General features: G+C 39.1%; 1 protein-coding gene across 1 annotated transcript in view; it reads left to right on the top strand.

The window, feature by feature from the left end:
* The window catches only part of BRF1 (BRF1 RNA polymerase III transcription initiation factor subunit), a 359,625-nt gene that overhangs the window by 219,511 nt on the left and 120,366 nt on the right, over positions 1–19,748 (top strand). The window contains 1 exon segment of the mRNA XM_042446801.1: positions 11,328–11,454. Within this exon segment, the coding sequence (XP_042302735.1) occupies positions 11,328–11,454 (127 nt within the window).

Below are 19,748 nucleotides of genomic sequence, written 5' to 3'. Positions count from 1 at the left end.
ATTTTAAGTCGCCCGATTCTTTGGACACCTCCAGTGTCGTCTCATGTCCCTTTTTTTGAATTGTGGTGGCCCGAACTGGACACAATATTTCGCAGGATGGGGCCCTTACCGAAACAGAAATAGAGTGCCAAACTATAACTAATCACGACCTTACATTTCTCCATGTTGAATTTAATTTTGTTAGCTTTGGCCCAGCTTTCTAGTCTATTCAGGTCATTTTGAATTTTCATCTTGTCCTCTGGAGTATTAGCTGTTCCTCCTAATTTGGTGTCTGCAAATTTGATAAGTATGCCCCCAATTCTGTCATCCAAGTCATTGATAAAGATGTTGTATAGCACTGGGCCCAGGACAGAGCTCTGTGGGACCCCACTGGTCACTTCTCTCCAGGATGAAAAGGAGCCATTATTGAGCACCCTTTGGGTTCGACCAGTCAGCCAGTTACAAATCCATGTAACAGTTGCCTTGTCTAGCCCACATTTTACAAGCTTGTTTGTAAGAATGTTATGGGAAACTTTGTCAAAGGCCTTACTGAAATCAAGATATACTATATCCACACATTCCCTTCATCTACTAAGCTGGTAATTTTATCAAAGAAAGAGATAAGATTTGTCTGGCATGACTTGTTTCTCTGAAACCCATGTTAACATTTTGTGATTATGGCATTTCCTGTTCACAGACCCTCTGTTTAATGATTTGCTCTAGAATGTTTCCTGGAATTTATGTCAGACTAACTGGTAGATAATTGTTGGGATCCTCCTTTTTCCCCTTTTTGAAGATGGGGTCAATGTTTGCCCTCCAGTCTGCTGGGATTTCTCCTGTTCTCCAGGAGTTTTCAAAGATTATTGCCAATGGCTCCGATATTACATTTGCCAGATTTTTAAATACTTTTGGATGTAGTTCATCTGTTCCTGGAGACCTATATTCATTTAGATTAACAAGGTATTCCTGTACTATCTCTTTGCTTATTCTGTGCAAAGAGAATAATATTTTTCTCTGTACATGTAGCTTCTCTGCCGATTGAATTGAACAGAGATGTTTTCCTGTAGTACAAGGACTTCCAGATGTGCTTTGAAAGCGCCATACTTGCAAGGGATTTTTTGGACTGGGACAACCATTTCAAAAGCAGTCTTTTACCGTTAGATTTCAAGGCAAAGATACAGTTGCTTAACCAGCATTTCATGTAATACGATGTCAGTAAAAAGTAATAGAGCTTAAACCTCAATGCTGTGGACTTCTAAAAAAGGTAAAACCCCATGGGACATATTTTTTTGCAGTTTAATGTGTGGTAGCAGATTCTCCATGCCATTTTCTGGTGATAAAAAATTCTGCTTTAAACCTGTGTATTTGAAATACTTCAGAATTTGATACAAACTAGAGACTAGCTTTATAAAATAATGCTCTGTCATTGGTAGGCTTGCATAATATAGATAGTGTGGGATGAAAAAGAATCTGAGCAATTCTACATATTTTATAGTGAAAACATTGATTTTTTAATATCTGTTACAGACTTTTAAACATACTGACAATAAATTGAAACCCCAGTATTAATGCCCAAATGGCAAATGCCTGAGTGTCATATGCTCATTTAGGCTGCATCTGCACTGCAGAATCAATGTAGTTTGACACTGCTTTAATTGCCATGACTCCGTGCTGTGGAATTCTGGGATTTGTAGCTTCTTGAGATATTTAGCCTTCTCTGTCAGAAAGCTCTGGTGTCTCAACAAACATTCTGCAATGTGGCATCAGCCTTCATCCTACTCGCCAAAAAGTAACTAGTTTCAGAATTACCTCTCTTAGTTTTTTTTGTTACTGGTGTTTTCAAAACATATTTAAAATATTTTCCATAATTAAAAAACCCCCAAAATAATAGATGGCACTGGTATATGGTTGTTATTTTTAAAAACTATATTTAATCTTGAAGATTTATTACTTTAGTTGAACAGTTATGAATAAAGAAACCTGAAAACCCACTCCTGCCTCATAGAAGCAAATAAATACTGTATTTGACTTTTTTTTTAAAAAAAATGTTGTCAGAAGTCATAAATACTTGTATTAGGGTTGCCAACTGATGAATTAATTTTGATTGTTTAATCACCTCCTTTTTAACTGATTGGTTAATTACATAGTTGAATTTAATTGTATTTCTATATTGCCAAAAATCGTCAATGCTTTTGAAATCCTGAGAAGTGTGAAATACCTTTGCAATTATTAAACCAAAACCACCATCATTAGATGAACAGAGCATCTTTAAAATGTTGTTTTTTATTGCTTGTTAAAGCAGAATCAAAAATATTAATGTTTGATTTTGACTGTCAGAACAAGTCCCTGTTATAGAGAATGTATAACTCCCTTGTTGAACCAGCTCCACTGGCTGCTGATTTATTTCAGGGCACAATTCAAAGTGCTCGTTATGACCTACAAAACCCTATATGGCATACAGTAGGTCCATGCTGTCTGGAAGACCACATCTCCATATACAGTGCACCAGTGCCATATGTGGGCTCACCATATGCGGACTTGGGGTCATGCAGATGGCGAGCCCTAATATGGTGAATGAGGCTTAAGCAAGCATACGCTCAATTTGCCTTACTTGGGGGGTTCTGGAACGGATCCCCTGCATAAGGCTGTATCGGACTGTATGAACCTACCAGATTTTTAAAATCTTTGGAGGGTTTTTTTAATCTTAGGCTGCATTTGCACTGCAGAAATAATCCACTTTAACTGCCATGACTTAATGGTATTGTATTCTGGGAATTGTAGTTTTTTGAGACATTTAACCCTCTCTGTCGGAGAGCTTTGGTGCCACAATAAGCCACAATTCCCAGAATTCCATAGCATTGAGCCGGGACAGTTAAAGGTGTGTCATAGTGGATTATTTTTGCAATGCAGATGCAGCCTTAATCCCACAACCATCACAGGTCTTTCTAGTGTTGAAATTGGAGAGGGATTTCTTGGTGGTAGCTCTCAGTCTGTGGAAACTGAGACGTGTTACAGACCGCCCCTTTGGGGCGGCCTGTAGGCGCACCTTTCCCCGCCGGATCGGAGAATCAGTGGCCAGAGTGACAGCCGCTGAAGCCCCGATCCGCCACTTTCCGGGCTGCGGGGAAGCGGCAAAAGGCCCCTTCCCCACAGCCTGGAAAGGAGTGTCCTTGGGGCTTCAAGCCCCAAGGACACCCTGGGGCGGCAGGGAGAAGGAGAAAGGGGCCGTTTGGCCCCTTTCTCCTTTGGTCCGCTGGGCGCAGCCGTCTGAAGGCTGCGCCCAGCGGACCAAACCAGGAAGGAGCTCCGTTTCGGAGCTCCTTCCGGGGTTGCGGAAAGGGAGCCCTAGGCGCCCTGCCGCGACCCCAATACGTCACAACCACGCCGCCTCATTTGGAGGCGGCGTGGCCGTGACGTATCGATGATGGCGGCCATGTGGAATGGCTACTGCCATTATGTGCGCGCACAGCGCGCACTAGGGTTAGGGCGGTGCAGAAGCACCGCCCTGCCTTAACCCTAGTACACGCTCCGGGCGTACTTTTAAGCCCGTGTGTAATGGGCCTGAGACTCCTTGCACGGGAGGCTAGACTGGCTCCTTCTCTGCACTCCTTTCACTGACAGTAAAGATATTTTTATTTAAACAACTATTTGATGATCATTTGTCTGTAGAAGGGTGTTTGTGCACCTAACTGTATCTTTATTGTTAGTTTTTAAATGGTTCTATATCTTTTAAAATCCATGGTGTTTTAATATGATAGCTTTTTATTGTGCTTTAACTTTTTTTCTCATCAGGTTTTTAGCTCTATCTTGTTTTAATCTTCTTGTTAGCCACCGTGTGTCCCATATTAAAAGAAAAGCATAATGTAATATAATATATAAATAAAATCAATTAAGATTTGTTGCTGCTGATTTAAATGTGACATTCATTGATTTAATCAATTTAAACTCTCCCATGCTTGTTAAGACAGCAAACTCCCTTTGAAGAAAGTTGCCAAGAAAAACCTATGATATGCTCACCTTAGAGTCACCATAAGTACAAAATGACTTGGAGGCACACAACAACAATGGTTGTTAATACAGTGTACCCTTTTTATCGTTATGTGATCAGAAGGGTACGTGTGTGTCATTCAGATTTACAGGATTTGCTGATGTACTGTAGGGTGGAATTTGTGGTTGCTAGACTATGTGGTTGGAAGCTTATGTCTGTGGATGGGGTGTGTGTAGAGGCTATCAGTACAGCTGGAACAGGACTCACATGGAGGAAGTACATAACCCCGCTAATTCTAATGGCATGCTACATCTGAATGTGAGGTTCCACGTAGCCATCATGGGTTGCAGCCATTCATAGACTCATCCTGTAGTAGAATTCAAAGATATAATCATGTTAGTCTGTAGAATAAGTATGCAGAGAGAACTTCAAATAAAAAATAATAATTTATTTTTATTTTCCCGCCTCTCCCAGATGGATTGAGGTGGGATTCTAGTACCTTTGAGACTAACTGAAAGAAAGAGGTTGGCAGCATGAGCTTTCGTACACTTACATGTAAGTCTACTTCCTCAGATGCATTTGCATCTGAGGAACTAGACGTAAGTTCCTCAGCTCATGCTGCCAACCCCTTTTGTTCAGTTAGTCTCAAAGGTACTACAAGATCTCTCTCTATACTTATCCTGTAATAATTTATCATGATTGCTTGATTCAGAGCAAAGTCCAGGCTTTCTACGAACACAAATTGAAAACTCTCATTCTAAATGACCAATCTTTAGTTGATTAACCTACTATTGTATAGTTTCTGTTTTCCATGAATTTGTGAAATCCTTTTGTTAAGCTTCAAAGCAAGTTTAGGCTTTCTACCATTTGGGAGCCACTTTGATAATTGTTAAAACTTACTGCTAAAACTTATTGAATTCAGATGGCTTGAAAGTTTGTAGCCCTACTGAGCAAATACTTTGCATGATTTCTAAATGATTTTGATGGATTATTGATATGCAGCCTTCATTTCATTTGAGTGATGGTAAATGCGTTGAATTGTAGTGGAGGCACATTCATTTGAGCAGTTGTTTAAAATGAAGGAGCATAACTGCAAAATTCGTGCTTTGAAATGTTTACTTAGGTCATGCACATCAAGTAAATTGACAGTGTTATTTACTTTGACGAGGTAAACGTGACAGCTGAATTATTTTCAGGGAGCTATAATTACAACTGTATTTATCACAAATCCATAAAACATGATTGATGTTTCTCAAATAACCCCACATTATATTGCATTTATCATCGGAGTATTCAAAACAAACCTTTTTGAGTAAGCTTTCCTGAGCACAATATTTTTTTTCCTTCAAGCATTTAGATTCTTGAAATGTCATTAAGCAGAAGTTGACTGAATTAATAAGGAACTTGTTTCACCTAACTATTTACTTTTAAAAAAAAAGAACGCTTAAAATCCCACATCTTATGAAACAGGGAGCCAGTTCAGATATTACCTTTGCATTTGAGGAAGAGAATGAGAGTAGACTTTTTATATACCCTTCTCCTCATCTCTCCTCTTTTCAGCTCAGTCAATCTGAGGAGGGCTCAGTGGCATGGCACCTGCTTTACATGCAGAAGGTTATAGATCATTGGCATCGCTGGTTAGATAACATCGGGCTTGCTGGACTAGAAAAGGATCTAGAAGTCTTAGTTGACCACAAGCTGAACATGAGTCAGCAATGTGATGCGGCAGCCAAGAAAGCCAACATGATTCTTGGTTGCATCAACAGGAGTATAGTGTCTAGATCAAGGGAAGTGATAGTACCACTGTATTCTGCTTTGGTCAGGCCTCACCTGGAATAATATATCCAGTTCTCGGCACCACAGTTCAAGAAGGATGTTGAGAAGCTGGAACATGTCCAGAGGAGTTCGACCAAAATGGTGAAAGGTCTGGAAGCCATGCGCTATGAGGAATGGTTTAGGGAGCTGGGAATGTTTAGCCTGATGAAAAGAAGGTCAAGAGGGGACATGATGTTTAAATATTTGAAAGGATGTCATATTGAAGAGGGAACAGGCTTGCTTTCCATGGCTCCAAAGATTAGAACTAGGAGCAATGAATTCAGATTACAGGAAAAGAGATTCTACCTAAATCTCAGGATGAACTTCCTAACAGTCAGAGCTGTTTGATAGTGGAATATGCTGCCTCGGAGTGTGCTGAAGGTTTTAAACAGAGGCTGGATAGCCATCTGTTGGGAGAGCTTTGATTGTGTATCCTGTCTTGGCAGGGGGTTGGACTGGAGGACCCTTGGGGTCTCTTGCAACTCTATGAGTCTAACCTGAATTCATATAAAGTAGTTTCCTAGATTTCTATCTCTCTGGATCATATAGATTGCTCCTTAGTTTCAGTCTACCTTGAAGTCAACTGTGCTGGGAGAGGACAGCCCTAATCTTAAACATGAGTGAATGTCCAAGACAGTCCTAATCTTAAACATGAGTGAATATTGAGATAAAATATTTTTCAGATGGATACTATTACTTATGTTAAATGATTGTTGTTTCACAAAAGGCTGAAACTGCTGTACATTCTACAGTTGGCCCTTCTTATACACGGATTTTTTATACACAAATTCAAGCGTACACGGTTTGAAAATGTTAAAAAAGTATAAATTTCAAATATCAAACCTTGATTTTCCATTTTTTATAAGGGACACCATTTTGCTATGTCATTATATTTAATGGGACTTGAGCATACATGGATTTTGTTATACGGGGGGGGGGGATCTTGGAACCAAACCCCAGCGTATAATAAGGGCCACTGTATGTTGTATAGTCCATCCTTTTACTTAATGCTGCAATATGAACATATTTGGTATACTGAGTTCAGCTGAAGAAAGCATTACTCCTGTAGGAGGTATTTATCTTGTACCAACTAATTCCTTCCCCCATCAAAATATGATAGTGAGCAATTTAGCTGTGCTTTCCTGCATGACAGGGTCTTTGACTAGGTCACCCTTGCAGTCCCTTCCAGTTCTATGATTCTGTAATTCTTTGATATTATATTCTTTGATGTGATTAATGAAGAAAGGCAGATGGAGGGAGTATCAGCAATACTGTGCTTCCCATGTGCTTAAAGAAATTTCTGCACACTCCAAGGTCAACCGTTAAGCACAATGTGAGAACCATGTCAATAGGAGTTACCCTTCATCTAGACATATCTTAATTTGTTCATGGGTTGCTCCTCACTGTCATGTATGCATTATAGCTTGCTTTCATAACAATGTATTTTTTAAAAAAAGGATCTCTCCACAGAGACCTAGCCTGCCGTGGAGTGGAGTGAAAGAGAGCTTTTCTAGAATGTGAATAAATCGGTGACTCCACTCTACTTTAGGCGTTAGAGCTGAAATCTAAGCAGGAGCCCTAGCTCATGATCCAAGGTTCTGCCACAATGGGTAACATTGATGTCTAAACAGAATCCCAGTCTGGCCAGGATGTCTTTCAAGACCTTCTTACTCAGGGGGGCCAGTGGGTCAGAGTAATGGGTAGAGATTCTTTTATTGCTCAGGGAAAGTTCTGATATGTGGCCCTGATGGTTTGAAACATGGGGACATCAAAAATTTAACCTCCAGAGTTCTTCTATATTCTCATATCATAAACCTTAAATATATTCTTCACATAAAATGTAGAGAGGAAGTGATGTATGCAAGACATGCCTTCTCCACCAACTTGTATCCAAATACTGGTATCTCTTTTATTCATAAGTTCTAGTTTAAACTCATGTACACTGAAACCACACATGCTTTTGGCCTGTATTTTTGGAGATAATATGGGACAAAAATTGCTTCAGCATCTTTTGTTGTTGTTGTAGGGATGAGTCAATTCATGTTTACTGGATCCCTTTGTGCACTGTGCATAAAGAATGGAAGAAGTGTGGAATTCTGTTTCTGTGCAGTGTAATGTGCCAAGTTCTGTATGTAATTTGTCATGGGCACTGCATCAAACAGAGCAGGCAAGGTTATATTCCAGGGAAAAGCATGCAGTGTCGGTGGTTAGAGGATACATGTCAGTCAAGATCTTGAATCAGCTGTCAAGCAGATGGCTGACTTAAGGAATTTGGGATGTTACCAGAAGGAAAAGAATGTTTGTTATGAATGGAAGTGCAAAGCTTTATTTGGAATCTGGCTACATAATTCCATTGGAGATGCCCCAAGAATTGCTTTGCTAAATTAAGTAGTGTCCTAAAATACATATTCAAATAATTTCAAAAGCAGTATCATCGGTTGAATCACAAACATCTTGCTGGTAAGCTAGGTAAAAAATCCAATTGAGATAACTCGCTAGTTTCTTCCAATAAGTTAGCTGGGCAACCTCTGTGATTTTGTGTCATTCTCCCCACTCTGTAGAATTTTCTTCTTTATGAGCCTAAAAATTCAGCAAAGCCGTTTACTACAAAGACACTAAGAATTAGTTGGGAGACTTCAGTACTTTCATTTTCACACTTGCTTAAGCTATAGTTGACATCTCTGTCAATTGCAGTGTAGCAAGCAGAAATCCAGTACAAAAAAACACAAAACACAACTCAACAGATTTTGTTGTTTCTTTCTTTTGTCCTTAGATGAGCATTGATGCATAGAGAGGATTTGGGTCCCCAAAGATTTCTTTGACATAGCCTGTGGCAGTGTAAGAGGATTGTCTAACTATGGTGGATTCATTATTGGTTTTAAAGGCAGTTGTCTCCTGAGTTCAAAGTTTCAGAGCATCTTTGAATCAATACCAAGTCATACTTGATACCAGGTGTATCTGTAACTGAAAACTGGTTTACTGACTAGCAAAATGTTCTTCATCGTTGTTCTCTGTGTGTGTCTGTGTTCAAGCAAGAGTTGCATAGTTAGAAAACCTCACATTGTATTGCAGGAGCTATTAGGAGATGCAGTGCATTTCTGCTACCATGTATCAGAATGACTTATTGTGGCATCCCTTCTCTGTAGGAGGAGCAGACCAGCTGATGTTTGAGATGGGCATGCTTTGCCCTTTATAACTGAGGTCTAGGTTTTTTTGAAGCAATTACTTCTGCTGTATAAAGCTGCCCACAGATTAAGATTACTGGGGAAGTCTCTTCTTGGGTTATCCTTTCTTGCTGCCTATCAAGAGCCACAGGAAGAGTGTTCTTGGTAGTACTTCATTCACAGCTAGGCTGTAGAATCTCTCTCAAAGGAGGCTTATTTGGCCTTCTTGCTATCTGTGTGCCTGCTTTGTGTGGCACTGCCACACAGGAATAAACAAGGCTCCCAAGTAACTCCTGTTTGCCTATTTTGGTCAAGTAGAAACCAGCTCCAGGTGCAGCATTGACATTTTGTGTGGGTCAGTTCTATGGCTATTCACACTCACTTCAAGGCCTTCCTTTGCCTGGTATAGATTACATCAGTAACTGAATTTTTGGCTTAAATGTTGTGCATAAATAAATCAGATGAGGAGGTAAAGATCTGGCAGATGAAAGAAAAAAGCTTTCTTCACTTGGTAGCAATGAACACCTAGATCCTCCAAAATTTAAAACTTGTAATTTTTCTTTCTTTCTTCCTCCTTTTCTGGTTCATTGGAATCCTTGATTCAAAGGCCTGGGGTTACTCTTGGATAATTAGTTTTGTGACATATAAAGGCTGCAAGGAGAACAATCAGGAGATGAAAAGGAGGTTGTCACATTGGAAAATGACCCACAGGAATCAAAGTGAAGGAGTTGAGTTTTGTTTGGAGAAAGACTTACTTGCTACTCTGGCAGACTCCATATCCTCGAAATGAACTGATTTGGCAGGGACAGTCCCAGTCAATCCTCTGTTGTGTTATGGTGATCCTAAGGCACACCAATTATGGGGTTTTCTTGGCAAAATTTGTTCAGAGGAGGTTTGTTATTGCCTTCCCCTGAGGCTGAGGGCACGTGACTTGCCTAGGGTCACCCAGTGGGTTTCATGGCTGAGCTGGAAATGGAACCCTGGTCTTCATGAGTCAGAGCCCAACAGTCAAACTGCTACAAGCCACCATGCTGACTGTCATACCTGGCTGCATACAATTACTGCAAGTGTACATTAATTGAGTGAACATTTTAAATGTAGTCTATCAATGCAGTATTGTTTAGTAATTAGCATTCCTTGCATTCGAGATAGGAGAGCAGAATACCTAATGTGATAGTATAAGAGCTATGTTAGAGCAGACCAAAGGCCCATTTACTTGAGTGTCTTGTTCCCATAGTAGTCAACAAGATGCTTCAGTGGGAGGTCCAAGAATAGGACATGAGTGCTACAGCTGCCTCCTGCTCAAAAACACATACATTTATTATCTCTGATGTTAATATGTATCTGTTCAGATTTATTGTCATTGATAAATCTTATTCTCCATGAATTTGTCTAACTTGTAAGAACAGAATGATAAAAAAAAATTGAACAGAATAAGCAATAGCAATAGCAAGTACATTTCTATACCTCTTATCAGTGCACTTCAGCACTCCCTAATCAGCTCACAATATGTAAGCTAATTGCCCTGAACAAGCTGGGTACTCATTTTAGCGACCTCAGAAGGATGCCAGGCTGAGTCGATCCTGAGCCCCTGGCTGGTATTGAACTCACAACCTTGTGGTTTGTGAGTGAGTGGCTGCAGTACAGGCATTTAACCACTGCACCACCAGGCCTCCTAGTTCATTGGAGCATTGCTATACTAGTACTGAGGATTCTTCGTATTGTAATAATTTACTAATGCTTGATAATATTTGCAGAAATATGCTATTTATTTATTGTATGCATTTGGAAAAGACATCTTAATTGAATGTTAAACTTTTCAGTATGAGGATATTGTTTATTATCTGGCTTTTGGGGGCCTTGATCACTTTTGACTAAATAGAATAGGTTACTGAAAGAAGAAAACATTTTAATTAAGAGAGTGAGGCTTGAATAATTATAAGCATATTTAACTGCGGAAAGGAAGATCGGGAGCCACCTCTCTTTTCTTCCTCCTCCTCTTCTTCTTGCACTCTTTGCTTTTCTATTTCCCTCCATTTAATTTATGTACGTACATATTATGGTATTTTTAAAAATAGTCAATATATATATTTTAAAAAGTATATTGTTTATGATTAAACAATATTGGTTATGTGGCCTTTTTGAGATGAATGTAATTTTTTTTTCCTGCACTTTAATGGATACTTCATACTAGTGAAGTTCACTTATAGTCACTGACTTGGCAGGAAGAGGAATTTATGAATTATTTAAATTGGTTTTGGCTGAGTTATTTATGTAGTTTGTCATGTAGTGGGGAAATGGTTTTAAATCCTTTTTGGTGTGTCTGCTATGAGAATAATGTATAGAAATGTTTACATTAAGATGTATATTTATGCTTTTAGACTTACAGAGTTTGAAGATACACCTGCAAGTCAGCTGACAATAGATGAGTTCATGACAATTGATTTGGAAGAGGAATGTGATCCTCCTTCATTTACAGCTGGTCAACGAAAGATGAAGATTAAGCAGGTGAATTCTTTCCGCTCTGCATATGCATATTTTCCTTTATTCCTTTTGTCATTAGAAGGAAACATCTCTTGCTCGCCTATCTGTACAGTCAATTCTCCATTATTCTTCTGTTTGGAAAACCAATATTTTGCGGAAAAAATTAGTTGAACAACATTTTTGAACAAAGAGTATTTTACATCGGCAAAGGGATACAACACGTAATCAAAACCCACTGCATAAAAACAAAAATTAATTTTGGTTTTTGCTGAAATCCATCCATAGTCATTTAGATCATGACAAACCATAGTAATTTACATAACAGCTTTCTGAAATAATAATATTTTTTTAAAAAAAGCATATTTTCACCTTTCTCATAAAAGTCTGAATTGTCAGGCTTCTTGTGGGAGTAATGTTCCAAACCACCACCAAAAGGCCCCGCTCTTGAGCCCTTTTAGATTTTACGTCTCTGGAATGTAAGGCAAGTGTCCAAATAAACACTGAAATAGTAAGAGTGCATGGTCATGATCTAAAGTGCATTCATGTCCCAAATTCTAGGTAATAATTGCCTTTTTGTTGAAATCCAACCAGCCTCCTTGTTTTCTTCTAACTATATCTCATCTTGGATATTGAGATACAGTCAGATGTGTCTTACATACAGTCTACCTGTAACAAGGTGATAATTTGAGTGCACAGGTCTGATGAAAAATTCAAGTTCTTAGGAAATAATCTCAAATTTTATAATCTGCATGGATTTGTGGAGTTTGGCCCAAAAGATAGATTTAGCTGGGCTGCTCAATATTATTTCATCTGTAATAGCCATAGGTTTTAGCAGGGCTGCTATTCCCCATGTATAAATATGCTACAAGAAGGCTTATTATCTCTAAAAAGAGGGAAAGTTTTGCTGATTGGTCTAAGTTGCATTCTGGGTAGCTGTTGAATGATCATGCTGGTGATATATCAATGATATTACTCAAAGGGCTAATTCTCTTCCTCCCCCAATGTGCTGATATTGGACTAGATTGGACCAATAAAAGGCCACCTTCAGTGTTTCCATAATGTTCCTATGATATCTATTAACTCAGTGCTGGATAATGATACTATTCTTTGTTGTTTATATTTAGTCATTAGTCCGCACAGTACTTTAAATTATGTAAGAGCAAACGAAGACAAGTCTTTGCCTCAAAGATCTTACAAAACAAGGAAGGAAGAGTGGCAAAGATAACAAAAGATGAATGTGAGTAAAAGGTCATGTCAGAGGCTTTACAGTAAAACAAAGTTTTAAAGAAGGATTAGATATAAATGTGAAATGGCACCAGACCTTTCTACAAGGGAGTACCAGATGTAGTGGGCAGTAAGGAGGAATGGACAGAGCCATTTGAAAGCAGGCCTCCTTTCAGTGTCCAGAGGAGCAAAGGAGTGATAGAGTTGAAGGAATTACTGTGGAAAGCCAGAGCAGAAATGTGGGGGTGAGACTTTGGATGGTTTTAAAGGATGTGCTGTTTAGGGAATGGATTGAGAAGTTAGTTTTAAGGCTGTGGAATCATATGATAGGGGACAGAAAATCAGCAATTAGTTTTGAGAGCAGTGTTTTGGAGAGAGACAAAAAGACAAAGGTATGCAAGGGAATGCTCAGAGACAGGAAGGCTGGAGAAGTCAATGTATAAGTCAGCACTGCATTGGTTCTTGCTCCTGCTTTGGGCCCAAGGATTTGAAAAGCTGTCATGGTTATTCTCTGCATTGTCCCTGGCAGACTACCTGCTGTGCACCAGTTCTCCCGATCAGCGCACACCTCACCTCACTGTGCCATGACAAATGTATTCTGACTTACAAGAGTTGGAATCTTTCATATGATATGGCTAAGCTTATTTTGTTGCATGTAAATTCCTTCTCTTCTGTATGCCACATTCATTCTTCCACCCCAATTAACAAAGGCCACAGCTGGAAAGGTATTTGCTTGTTAATTGGTTCCCCCCTCCTAGCTTTTCAGGTTCTGCTCTCACTAGAGATACCTGGGACTAGGGGAAAATGCAGCATTACATAGAATTCTGTGATTTAACAGGTCCAATTTAAAACAAGCACTGCTGTTAATTATGATCAAATTGTGTTGGACTTGCTCCAAAATGTAGCTTGCCAAGACATGCAGAGTGTCACTAGAGTTAGCTTCTGAGCTGATAGATATTTCTGAATAAATACTGATTTTTCAGAGAAATGATTATGATTGTTTTTATTTTTAAAAAAGAAATTTGATGCTGTGTTTAAATATCCTCCATTAATGTTCTGTAGAGATATTTGGGGCTATTTTCCAAAGTGAGTTTTCCCAAAGTGAGTTTATATCCATGAAAAAAGATAAAGGTAAAGGTAGTTGCTTGACATGAATGTCTAGTCGTAAATGACTGTTGGGGGTAGTGCTCATCTCTGTTACTAAGCCAAAGAGTCAGTGTTGTCTGAAGATAACTCCGGAGGTCATGTGGCCAGCATGATTACACTGAATGCTGTTACCTTCCCACCGAAGTGGTACCTATTTATCTACTTGCATTTGTATGCTTTCAGACTGCTAGGTTGGCAGAAGCTGGGGCTAGTGACAGGGGTTCAACCCATCATGCAGCACTTGGACTTCAAACTGCCAACCTTCCGATCTTCTGTTAATCAGAATTGGTGTCTTAACCACCAAGCCACCGCATCCCCATGAACGCTTATGCTCAAATAATCAGTCAAAGGAAGCTCATACTAAAATAATTAAAAACAGTGCCTGAGGTGCATAAAAAATCTTGTTCCCTGATGGATGTTTTTTATCTAAAATCGGTGGCAAACATGTGGCTAGAAGATTTACTGTAATGATGTATGCTAGGAACAAAAATTAACTTCAGACACACTTTTTTTGGTAGCAGCACCTGTAAGACTAACTGATTTTTTCAATTTTTAGCATGGGCTTTCATGGATATAAACTCACTTCTTCAAGTGTAGTACAGTGTGTATTAAAACCTCAGGTTAGAAAGTATATTTATACATTTGTGGGAATGGGATAGAACGTAATAGGAGTCAGAGAGATGCAAATCATGTCCCTTGCCCTAAATTTTCAAAAGGCTGAGCAAGGTGATAGAGGTCTTTCAGATATTTATTTGGGTCAGTTAACGTTGATGTGTGAAAGCAATAAATCTATTCTCCAAAAGTTGGTATCCAAAATTCTCTCTGAGAAGATTCCTGTTGTTATATGTGTAGTAGTGATGATCCATGTATTAATATATGTGGTATGCCATTGTCTTTGTTCATACATCTACTAATGGATTAGAATTTGAATTAGAATATAATTCAATTCAACTGTTTTTCTTTCTAGTCTTCCTTTATAATTTCCTTGTTCAAGAACTGTGACTTGTAAATCCTTTATTCTGTGTCCATGAAAGTTGAATTGTTGTGCAACTAGTTTTTGTGTATTAATATAATAATAATATTAATAATAATAATAATAATAATAATAATAATAATAATAATAATAATAATTTATTTCTAGCCTGCCCAATCACGAAGATTCCGGGCGGGTTACAACAGTAAAAAACATCAAGTTACAATAGAGTTTAAAAAAAACAAACCCTGAAACCCTAGACCTACCCCCCCCCCCCATTCCTAGTACTAAAACAGAGTTAAACAGTAATAGTAAAAACATTAAAAACATTAAAGACATTAAACAAAAAAATAGGCAGAAAGATAGGCGGGGAAGAATAGACAGATGAGGGGACAAATATCTCTATATCTGGGGTTGGTAACTAAGTTGGAAAGGCCATTTCTAATTGCCATTTCTAATGCCAGATTTGTGTCCATTTATCTTCTTGCATAGAGACTGTTCTGTTTGTCTAATGTAGAATGTACAGGGGCATTTACTGGCATAGAATGGCATATATCACATTGGAGGAAGAGCAAGCAAATGCGCCTCCATGTGCAGTATTGCAGGGGTCAATAACATCGTCCAGAAAATCAATGGTACAGTGGAGATATGTTGCTCCTCATAGTTAGAACTTGGAAAAGTTAGTGTTTTGGATTACACCTCCCAGAATCCTTAGTATATTTCTATTCAACCAGTCTAGCAAGCCCGCAGTCTTGGTTTTATCTTTGACTCTTCTCTGTCGTGTATCCCTCAGATCCAGACCACAGCCAAGGCTTGTAGATTCTTTTTGTACAATATTGCCAAAATCCGACCATATCTCTCTGCCTCTACTGCCAAGATCCTGGTCCATGCCCTAGTGATCTCACGACTGGATTACTGTAACGTCCTCCTGGCTGGGCTTCCTCTTTCTCACCTCCGTCCTTTAATCTCTGTCCAGCATTCAGCTGCACGCATTATCACTTCCACCCTCCGCTCTGACCACATCTCTCCTGTGTTGGCATCCCTTCACTGGCTCCCTCTCCCTTTCCGCATTCAGTATAAGCTCCTGCTGTCGACATTTAAAGCCCTCCATGGACTGGCCCCTCCTTACTTATCAGACCTTCTTTCTCCTCACCTTCCCACCAGGGCCCTCCGTTCTGGTAGTCAAGGGCTCCTGTCTCAGCCCAGGATTTCCTCTGCCCCATCCCGGATTCGCCCCTTTTCACTTGCTGCCCCCCACTCCTGGAACCTTCTTCCCCCACAAGCAAGAGCCATCACTTCTTTAACCAGCTTCAAAACGGAGTTGAAAATCATCCTGTTCAGAAAAGCCTTCCCAGGCATTGCATAATTGTCGCTTACCATCTGATGTTCTTTTAGTGCCTGTTTATCAAACCATTTCCTGTATTGCTATGTATTGTATATGTATTATCCTACTTGAGAGTATGTATTTTCCCTGGATGAAGATTAACCTTCCATTTTGAAGCCAAGCCCTCCCTCCAGTCCATCTGCCTTGGTCCAGGCCTCGGAGGTAGAGAGGAACTGCTGGACCTCTTACCCTTTCCCTCCACCACTCCCTTCTCCTTCTGTGTCATGTCTTTTTAGATTGTAAGCCTGAGGGCAGGGAACCGTCTAACTAAAAAGATTGCATGTACAGCGCTGTGTAAATTTACAGCGCTTCATAAATAAAGGTTAATAATAATAATAATAATAATAATAATAATAATAATAATAATATATTTAATTATTGTGTTTGATGTATTTGTTATATATGATATAGAAATATATATGTAGATAGTTCAAGGTCCTTTGGCCTGCCAGTCAAAAATCCCATGGAGGAGGGAGCGAGAAAAATACCTCTGAGACCCTGGAAAGCTGCTGCCAGGCAAAAACACTGCCATAAAATGATGGGAACACTGAAACATCTTATGAAGAAAGAGCTCAGGGGTTTTGGTTTAGAAAATAGTAAATGTAAGCAACGCATAAAGGTTTATAAAGTACATTGAATATTAATAAATTGTATATTTTATTGAAATCATAAAACATTAAATAAAAATGGTTTTACATTTACAGATTGCATGAAGAAAGTGGATAGGGAAGAATTATTTGCTTTCAAAATACCAGGATTCAAAGTAATCTTGTTAAATCAATTGCCTACCCTTTATGCACTACATCCAATAGAGGTTCATGTTTATAGAGAGAGAACTTTGCCATTCAACAGTTATGGCAAGCAATGCTGCCTGGTCCTTGTGTCTGTGCCCTCTCTTTACCACAGGGGGAAAAATCCTGCAGATCGTAGAGACTAAATTGGAAGTCTCATTAAATATAAAATCCTATAAATGCCATAAATTAAGTGTGGTCTTTTGATAAACAGCTAGTTTGTGATGGCTATTAACCATCCCGGCCCAGGTTCCTGATTCCCTCATTCCTCCCGTGGCCCCATCTTAGTGATGGTCGAGGATCAACAGAGGGATATCAGGGTTTTTAGTTTTTAATTGTTGTTTTTATGCATTGACATTGTGGTTTTAATATGTTATACTGTTTAATATTGTCTTAAGGGGGGGAGGGATAAAGTGTTTTTAATTGTCATATTTTATATTTTACTGTTGTTAACCGCCCGGATTGGTTTGCCAGAGGGCGGTATACAAATAAATATTATTATTATTATTATTATTATTATTATTATTATTATTAAAAATTGCTGTTCCTGTGACATTTATATCTGGCAAACATGGTAAAATGCAAGGCTAGTCAGTTGCAGTCTCCCTGTTGGAATATGTACACTGTTATGTCATGCAAATGTGTGATTGCTTCCCTTATTTTGGAGGTTTACTTTTGAAGATGCAGTGCCTGGAAAGCATTAGGAAGAACTCTCCCAGAGAATTACAAAGACGTTTGTACTCACAGCAGCTACCTTATGCCTTTTCAGGTTATCTCTCCATCTAGGCCAGTATTTATTTAATTTATATGGCTAAATCTCACATCTTTCTCCCAGAAATATGACTCAAGGCATCTCACAACAAGATTAATAACTCATAAAAACAATTACAGATTTTTAAAAAAAACAGGCAAAAAGTTAGAATGATAAAAGACAGTTAAACCAATTACATATATATAAGTCTAGAAATTTTGGTCAAAAGACTGACACCCTCCCCCCCCCCCCATGTGGATCAATACCCATGGGTCAATGTGAGTACTGTATTTTAATTCTTCCCCTTCTGAGTAGAGTGGCAAAAGGTAAGAGGATAGTGCATCCCAGGAGCACCTAAAAGAAGGACCATCCACCTCTGCTCTTTCCACCATGGTGCTATGTCTGGCCTTTATGAATGCTTCGACTGGAAAATGGCAGTAGTAGTTACCTCTTTGGTACTTCCATTCAAAGGAATAGCAGGAGAAATCAGGCTTAGAATGATCTAAATAAGACATTTCTGTATGAATATGGTTAACTTCATCCTTTACATCCTTTGTTACATGCCCCTAAGTTTTATCCTTGACTTATCCATGAGTCATATCAAAAGCCATAATGTAACGGCTACCCTCTCTTTTGTGGCAGGCGCTTGGGACTTCTATTATCCCACCCCGCTGCCAACCAATTCCTGTAACGAACCCCCTTTAATATATGGTGGGTTCACAGTATTATTCAATATAGTAGCGTGGATAAACAGATATGGCCGACACGTCTTTAAGATGAAACAAAACCATATGAACTTTATTGAACAAGTTGCTTAACAAATATGACTTGAACTTAGTTCAGGCTCATTCCTTTTGGTTACAAATGTATTCTTCCCCTCGTTACTATGTTTCTTTCTTCCCCTCTAGCCTCTTTATCTACCCTAGGACTTCTCTGTCCCTCTCTGGGTAATTCTTTTAATATCCCAGCCACTACGGCTGCTCTATATCTCAACCAAACTAGTAACTCAAACCCCTCTGCCTGGGTTTGGTTACATAGAGTCTCTCCTTTCTAGACCCTTTACTTTAACTCCTGTCCCTCTTTGGACCTACTCCTATCAACTGTCTTCCCCAACCTCTCCTCCAGCCTCTCCCCCTGGGTTCTAACCCTCTAACTGCCTCATAACTGGGAATGTTCCAACTGCTCATCCCCAACAGACACCTGGAATGTTCACAAATCCCAGCCCTCATTTCATTGGCTGGCCCTCAGCTGCCTCCTGATTGGTCAGCTGGGTGTGCTCTCCGTTACACATGCCCCTAAGTTTTATCCTTGACTTATCCATGAGTCATATCAAAAGCCATAATTCTGGCCCCAAATCTTGCCCATTACTTATACATGAGGTTGACTTATAGTCGAGTGTATACACTATATTTAAACTCTCTTGAATTGAAAGACCATATCCATTTTCAAAAGCCCTCTGTATCCACTGATTCCGCATCCACAAATTCGACCATCTGTGGTTTAAAAATATTCACCAAAAAATAACTTCCAAAAAGCAAACCTTGATATTGACGTTTTATATAAGGGACACCATTTTACTCTGCCATTGTATTTAATGTGACATGAGCATCCGCAGATTTTGGTATCCACAGGGTCTGGAATTAAACCCCAGCAAGCACCAAGGACCCACTGTACAGCACATAGCTGGTTTATCATCCCATCTATAGTAACCCAATTTAATTGCCAAAGGCTTGCTTAGAAATAAACTTCCTTATTTGCTGGTGGATTTTAAATATTTTAGGTTTTTATTGTACTTTTTTTTAACAGCTGCCTTGGGTCCCTTCTGGTAGAAAGGTGGCATATAAATGAAGCAAACAAACAAACAAAAAGAAATAAAAGAAAAGAAATAAGTACAACAGGGAGTGGGCCAGTATCATCTCCCTTGGAAAGGGAATGTTGTTTGAACTGACTTGAAGTGGCTCTCTAGAGACTCAGGCAGAGAATGGATATTCTTACCATCTGCTACCTGATCTTTTAAAATGGCAAGGTCAGGGATTGAATCTAAAAAAT

The sequence above is a fragment of the Sceloporus undulatus genome, chromosome 1 (assembly GCF_019175285.1).
Source record: "Sceloporus undulatus isolate JIND9_A2432 ecotype Alabama chromosome 1, SceUnd_v1.1, whole genome shotgun sequence".
NCBI classification, from domain to species: Eukaryota; Metazoa; Chordata; class Lepidosauria; order Squamata; family Phrynosomatidae; genus Sceloporus; species Sceloporus undulatus.
This window is presented reverse-complemented; position numbering and strand designations above follow the sequence as displayed.